Here is a 7,284-nt window from a genome sequence, read left to right on the forward strand (position 1 = left end):
CATAGGCAGCCATCTGCCTCGACCAGTTGGCATGAGACAAATAGGGGAGGGAGGATAGGTGGGTGGAAAAGAGGGAAGAGAGGAGAGAGACCAGGAACAGATGTGTAACCATCACGTTAAGCTCCATCAGAATATATATAATCGAAATATTGAAATATATTTATAGATGTTATGATGTAATAAATGTTAGCAGCACCATACAATAATGATAATAGTTATTGTTGTTCCTGCAGCTCTGGAGTCAAAGACACCTTTAGTATGAGAGGGAGGGAAAGAGGGAGGGAGTGGGAAAGAGAGAGAGGGGGAAAGAGAAAGAGAGAGAGGGGGGGAGAGAGAGAGGGAGGGAGAGGGAGAGAGTGGGAAAGAGAAAGAGAGATAGAGGAGGGAGAGAGAAAGAGAGAGAGGGGGAGTGGGAGAGAGAGAGAGGAGAGAGAGGGAGGGAGGGAGGGAGAGGGTGTCCATATTCATGTCTTCACATATCATGTTATTCACTCTCATGTACATGGCCAAAAGCATGTGATAGTGTAACATGTGAATGCAACACCGTGGGCTCTAATGTGCTGCTACAACAGCCTCCAGGATGTTCTCCAGGTAAATATATGATTAAGTCAGGGAGGTGAAGACTATTGATGTTTCGCTGACATGTCAGCTGTTACAGTAAAGTCACAGTCTGCACTACACAGTTGTCACATTGAAATTAGAGATGACACTTCATACTTCAGCAATGACACATAGCTCATGTGATTGTATAAAAATGTTTATTTTCATATTCAGTGAAAAATCAAAGAGAAAAGTCAGGTGCTACTTTTGTATGAAATCTCAAAGTGCTGCTGGATGTGAGCAGTGTGTAACACAGGCCAGGACCTGAAGGAAAGACACTTCCTGTTCCCAACAGGGCTCTTGGCACATAAAAAGAAATTTGTTTTATAACATTAACTGAGTACCTCTAACATGACAGGTGAATTGGTTTTCATTTGATGATAATGTAAAAAGAAAATAACTAAACCAGCCAGCACTGATGTTACAACTGATTCACAGGAGCTTGTGACCACTCTGACGATGATTTCAAGAAAGTACTTGTCACTGCAACGTGTTTCCGTGAGGGAGAGCAGGAGGAAAGGCAGTACATCACCGAGCAGTGATTCGAGTTCAGCAGTCCAGGTGAATATACTGAACAGGATTAGTTAGTTGACTCAATTTCCGTCTCTGAATCACTGCATCTTCATGTGGTTCTGCAGCCCCCTCACAGAACATGGTCTTGAGAATACACACATCTGAGGCCAGAAGGAAAACAAAGGACCAATGACTCCTCATCTCCCCCTGCGGTATTCCATCACAGCTCAATTTTCTGAGGACTGGCGCTGTTCCCCTCAAAGTCCGGCTTCTTGCTCTCCGTCTTCTTCTTGCTCTTCTTCTTGGTGTTGACTTCATTCTGCTGGTTATCTTTGCCACCGCCCTTCTTGGAAGGCTTTCCAGGGAACACCTGTCCCTCCACTGTGACATCCATGCAGCGTTCCTGGGCCACAAGATAGTCTTTGACCTCCCAGGCCAGACTGCCGTCTCGCAGCATGAAGATCACCCTGTTGGAACCCACCACGAACCTGCAGGGGGATCACACCAAGTGCTTTTCATTAATATAAACTTCTCTCCATTGCAATGTAACAGATTACTTAAGTGAGATGTGGTGATTCTAAGTGCATCACAATGTATGGAAGCGTTTCAACTTGATAGCAGCCATTATGGTAAATCAGTGATAAGTGGACAAAGCTTTATAATGTACAACCTTTTCTGTGCCATTATGAGGAACAGCTCATAAGTAGTGTTTAATCCATTTTTAGATTCAGTCAGTGATAGTTTAGTCGGCCCCACCTTTTTAAATCATAAATCGAATCAAACCATCACATTTTAGTAAAAGAAAAACAGAAACATTTTAGTCCAGACCAAGAATGGACATTTTAAACAAACTTCAGCAAACAATGAACATCACAATAACTGACTGACTTTCATTGAGCCTGAATCTTCATCTGTAAACACTGTAATAACATCCTCTTGTAGTGATGCCAACCAATAATGTTACACCACTGCTTTTATTCGTCTGTTTACAATGACTAAATGAATGTTATTTGTTGAGGTCATGTTCTATTCCCTTCTGTGTCACCAGAAAGATCATTAGAGCGCACAGGAAGAGAAAAGTGAGAGATTTGGGTATTTATTTGTAAAACAACATTTTGGTCTGTTTTCTTAAAAGATATAATCACAGTTTGTGTTTTATGGTGTCGTGTCATTATCATCTTGTCATAAGTCATGTAAAACTAAACATTGACAAACATCTTTAATTTAGATTTGGTTCATAAAAATCCCTCTATCTATTACACCCCCCCATATGTGACAGTTGGCCTTTGCTTGTGCAGTCTTTAGAAACATGATTTGTAGATTAGGAGTAAATTGAATTAAATTAATTTGAAAACAAAGGGAAGGATGAAATGTGAAAGATTTACATCTTCAGTTGTATATAGATTATATCATGTGCAGAAAGGCACATATTTTAAAAGCATATCATATTGTGACCGTTTGTACTTGGATCACCTGATGAAAATTCAAACACTATCTGCTGCTGAAGCCCTTGAGGTGCAGTTGAGGGTAGCCAGATGTGTCAGTGCTTTGGCCTGTCTTGAACAGCTGCTATTTGTTCTACAAACCACCAGGTGTCACTGTCATCAATGGGTTTTATGTTACAAACATTTTTTCAGCTCAGACAGAGAGAAAGCTTTAAAACATCATCAGGCTTTCCTCACACCTAGCAATCAATTTTCTTTTAATGGGTGAAAGTACTATTAGTTCATTGATTGGTGAGTCCACTTAAATAATTTTTAATTTCAAGTTAATAGGAAATGAATAGACCCTCTTGAAAAGCAGCTACACAAAGTTCTTGTTGATGTAGAATGGTCTAAGTGAGTAACTACTAGGGTTGCAAAATTCCGGGAATATTCAAAGTTGGAAACTTTCCATGGGAATTAACGGGAATATACGGGAATTAATGGGAATAAACTGGAAACTTTGGGGTAATTTATACTAACTGTATTTACCTTGTCATATACAGACATAAATATAAACATTTTGTTTTGTCATAAGCAGACATGCATGCAAACATTTCTAATACAAATTTAAAAAATGACATTTTTGACTTAATCCATTTGTGAGTAGAACTCTACCGTCTCTATGTGGATCTCAGGATAGAACCCTGTCAGTGAAAACTTATCAAAACCTGCAGGAACGATGGACTTAAATATGAAAATCTGACCTCAGCAGTTTCCTCTATGTGACAGTATGTTGGAGATGAGTATTGGTGGTTTCTGAATATATTTTGACTTTAGAGGAAATGGATGTAAAGTGCAAAGGGAAGTAGTTTTACACATAAACGTCAGTTAATGGGAAGTAGTTCACAGGTGTTAAATGTCTCCTGTGGCTCAGCGGAGGAGAAAGCGATGTTGATGTCATCGACCATGATCAACCATGATCTTGGTTGTTTTAACCAAGATCATGCTGCAAGATCTAGAATTGCTAACGTTAGCCAATTGCCAGCAAGACAATTTTGTTCCTGTGGACTATAAATACAGTCACCTGTTTGCGTTGTCAATCAATAATGGATACTGCGTGCTTTCTCGGACAAGAGGACTTCGGACTTTCATTTGACGCATTTGATCATGTCGGGTTGAGAGAAAAATAAAACAATCCATTAATTCTGTCAATTTGGTTTACAATAGCTAGCTACATCCTTTTCAAAGAAACACAGCGTGTGCTGCATTCCATACATCTTTAAAATAGAGTTTTGAATGGCTTTTATTGCTCAGCCTTTAATTTGCGGTAATTACTTTTATTTTTGATAAGTAGCCGAACTTGCGCTTTTTTGATGGACCCCAACAGCCGCGAGTAATCGAGGTGATGGTGTACTTTTGTGTGGACATACATACATCCTACTCTCACTGCTGTAAAAAGTTATCCTACTGTATACAAATAAACTTGGTATTAAAATGAACATGGCTTCAGTGTAACAAGTAATCAATATGCTAGGTAATGACAAAGACGTTCAAAAACAACAGAAAGTCATAGGTTTACGTTTCTGGCAGACAATGTTCCCAACTAGCTGCATCCAGGTTCCAGCTGAGCTAGGCTTGCCTAGTCTTGTTTTCAACTACATTTAAGTTACCTGTTATAAGCTAACATTTGCAAAAAAAGTGTCAAAATTTCCCAAATTCCCGAGCTTAACTTCCCATGGAAAGTTTCCGGAAATTTACCGGAAATTTTCCGCCCCTTTGCAACCCTAGTAACTACCTCTGAATATCAAAGTTGGCGTTGAAGAGGCTGCCCTGCCACAGGCCTGTGATCTCCTCCGTCTCTTTCTCAGTGGGATCCCCTGTCACTGTGGCAAACACCATCAGAGTCTTGCCCTTCTTGGACATCTTGAGCAGCTCCTCTGGCTTCGAGGGGTCCATCTTGGAGAAGTCGACCGGGGGAGGAGACCTCTTGTGCTCTGGGAGGTCACCTTCCTCAATGTCATCATCCTTCTGTGGGATAACAGATATACTGGATATAAATGAAAGTAACACTTTCTTGCTCTACATATGACTGAAGGTGCTGAGCTTAACCACATTCTAAATACCCCCAGGAATAATTCATGGTTCTTGGTAGAGGTTTCACTCAGCAAATTTCATACCTCATTATAAACAGCTCAAATTTGTAGAAACACCGTACTGTGGCAGAATGTAAAGTACATTCACAGCTTCATTACATTTCATTTAGCTGACGCTTTTATTCAAAGCGACTTAGAATAAGTGCAATCAACCATGAGGGTACAAACCCAGAACAACAAGAATCAAGAACAATTTCTTCAAAAAAGCCAAACTACAAAGTGCTATAAGTTAGTGCCATTTAAGTGCTACTAAATTGTTAGTTTAAACTTTTATTCAAGGTATAGTCGGAAGAGGTGTGTTTTTAGTTTGCGGCGGAAGATGTGTAAACTTTCTGCTGTCCTGATGTCAATAGGGAGCTCATTCCACCATTTAGGAGCCAGGACAGCAAATGTATTTGAACACAATCTAGTGTTCTAGTTTTGTTGTTGTTGTCCCAGTATTTAGTTTAAGGCCCAACACAACAGTTAACCACACTTCTGTATCCAAAACTTGTCATACATGTTTCAGCATCACTTCATTCAGCCTGAACTCAGAATAAAAAGTCATCACATCTTCTGCGTTCAGCCACAAGTTCTGATCCACACCACACGTCAGGTAGTGATTCACCTGGGTAGCTGAAGCTGAGGTCTTTTATTAGTATTGTTTTATTATAGCCTGGTTGTATTGGAAAATAAGGTTTGGCTGCTGGTTGACTTTGAAAGATGTGGTCTCGAAACACATACCGTGTAGAATCAATAAAAGCTACAGCTTAATCAACAACATGTTTCAATGAAACTCAAGAGTTTATAAGAGTGAAAAAATAAATTCATAAATCCGTGATCGAAAGCACTAATTTACTTTGAGTCTGGCCAATAGAGGGCGCTAGGGCGCCGCCCTCCCTTGTAGAGAGTGTGTTTCTTTTTATTTTTGATATTCGGCGTGTATTTTCTTTGTGTATAGTTTAGCTCATGAGATATCCAGCCGTGTATAGCACCTCCTTTTATTTAGTCTTAATAGTGTTAGTTAATAGTACTGTATATGTTTCAGGAATGAGTACTTAGTAAACACTAGTAACCAGACTCAGTCTGTAGTCTAATGATGCATCCTCTACTTACTATCTGAGCACAAGGGCAACAACTAATAATAATTTACATTATTTATCAATCGGCTTTTTATTATTATTTTTGTATATATTATTTTGATTTCGTTTTCTAAGTTTACTTTTTTAAGTTAGTTTGTGCAGTATGCAGTATACTGTTAGCTATGTGTTTGTGTGTATAAATGACCGACTTGTTTATTATTGGAATTAAATAATTACCTACTATTTCAAAAATAACTGAATTTTTATTAAATCGTAGTGGGATGGTTACTGAAAACTGAGTATAGCACAGCACAGCCACACCAAGAATATTTGTCACCAGCCGCCACTGCATTGAGATATTGTTACGTTAATTTAAGTAAAGCAAACTTATCAATAACACAACAAGAAAAGCTTCTTCCACCACAGTCAGCTCAGTAAAGCAGCACAACAGATGAACTGTGGCTGTAGACACGGTTGTTGCTAATATGACATAGCATGGTATGCTAACAGCTCGGCTAGCAGCTACGATGTGTGCAGGCTGCCTGAATGAGAAGCGGACAAACCTCCCACTGTTCCAGCAGCCGCGCCATGTCTGCATCGTTGTAGTCACGGATGTTCTTCTTTTTCTGGGGCTTCTCTTTGCTGTCAGCCGCTAAACCACAGAGCAAACAGGCGCAGAGCAGCAGCAGCACACATCTCCACCTGAAGTCGGACGCCATGTTTGCAGATGGCAAATCCTGATTGGCTCTGCGGTCTGCCGGTCACGAGACGGGAGAGTGACGTCAGAGTTGTAAAAGGCCGACCGGCAGCACGCGCGCCATATGAAGGAATTTCTAAATAAAGTCAGAATGATAAAACATTAAAGTGTATTAAAGAAACTTCCTCGGATATTTAATTTCCACCCACTTGCTGTTTATTGTACAGGCTTGCACATACAACACAGATAAAAGCGATAGCTCACCCAAACATTCAAATACACTCATTCTCTACTCACCAGTATGCTGATGGAGGGTGTCTGAGTCCACAAAACACTTTTAGACTTTCAGGGGTAAACAGTGTTGCAGACAAATCCAATACGATTGAAGTAAATGGTGACAGATTCTTTAAACAGAAAAAAACAACAGAAAAAAACACAACATGCCTCCATACTGCTCCTGTGGTGTCATCCAAGTGTGTGTAAGTCCCGACATTCAAATACGTCTCGGAACTGCATCATTTACACTGTGTTTTTAGCCTTAATGTCCTCTGAGATCCTCCTCTGGAGCCGTGTTCGCACGTGGATCACAGTAGATGTTTTTGCAAACTTCTTTGTTCAATCGAATTCTAAAAGCATAACAATCAAACCCTGTGACAGTAAAAATATGCTCTGCTAAATGACAAGTACACAGCCACATCTGTCTTCACCTACCTATAGTGACACTGATCACTCAATGCAGGATGTCAAAGGAAAAAAAGAAAATTACCTTTGAACCACAAACGTTAATTTGCTGTTCACTGTTGTGTAAATGTCACATGTTATACGTGTGACATGTC

General features: G+C 39.9%; 1 protein-coding gene across 1 annotated transcript; it reads right to left on the reverse strand.

The window, feature by feature from the left end:
- Positions 1-741: 741 nt before the first annotated feature.
- Positions 742-6,514, reverse strand: mesd (mesoderm development LRP chaperone). Its single transcript, XM_035162424.2, has 3 exons — positions 6,315-6,514; positions 4,333-4,565; positions 742-1,601 (listed from the first exon to the last, which is right to left on the reverse strand). Exons 1-3 carry the CDS (start codon positions 6,468-6,470, stop codon positions 1,334-1,336), a joined length of 657 nt encoding a protein of 218 aa, XP_035018315.1. The 5' UTR covers positions 6,471-6,514; the 3' UTR covers positions 742-1,333.
- Between the last annotated feature and the right edge of the window lie 770 nt (positions 6,515-7,284).

Source organism: Hippoglossus stenolepis, chromosome 1 (assembly GCF_022539355.2).
Source record: "Hippoglossus stenolepis isolate QCI-W04-F060 chromosome 1, HSTE1.2, whole genome shotgun sequence".
NCBI classification, from domain to species: domain Eukaryota; kingdom Metazoa; phylum Chordata; class Actinopteri; order Pleuronectiformes; family Pleuronectidae; genus Hippoglossus; species Hippoglossus stenolepis.

Excerpts from the sequence above, each read along its gene's own strand:
- mesd (XM_035162424.2), bottom strand. The coding sequence starts at position 6,470 with ATGGCGTCCGACTTCAGGTGGAGATGTGTGCTGCTGCTGCTCTGCGCC. Across the intron at positions 4,566-6,314 it reads GGCTGCTGGAACAGTGGGAG|AAGGATGATGACATTGAGGA; the intron begins GTTTGTCCGCTT and ends GTTATCCCACAG. Across the intron at positions 1,602-4,332 it reads GCCAACTTTGATATTCAGAG|GTTCGTGGTGGGTTCCAACA; the intron begins GTAGTTACTAGG and ends ATCCCCCTGCAG.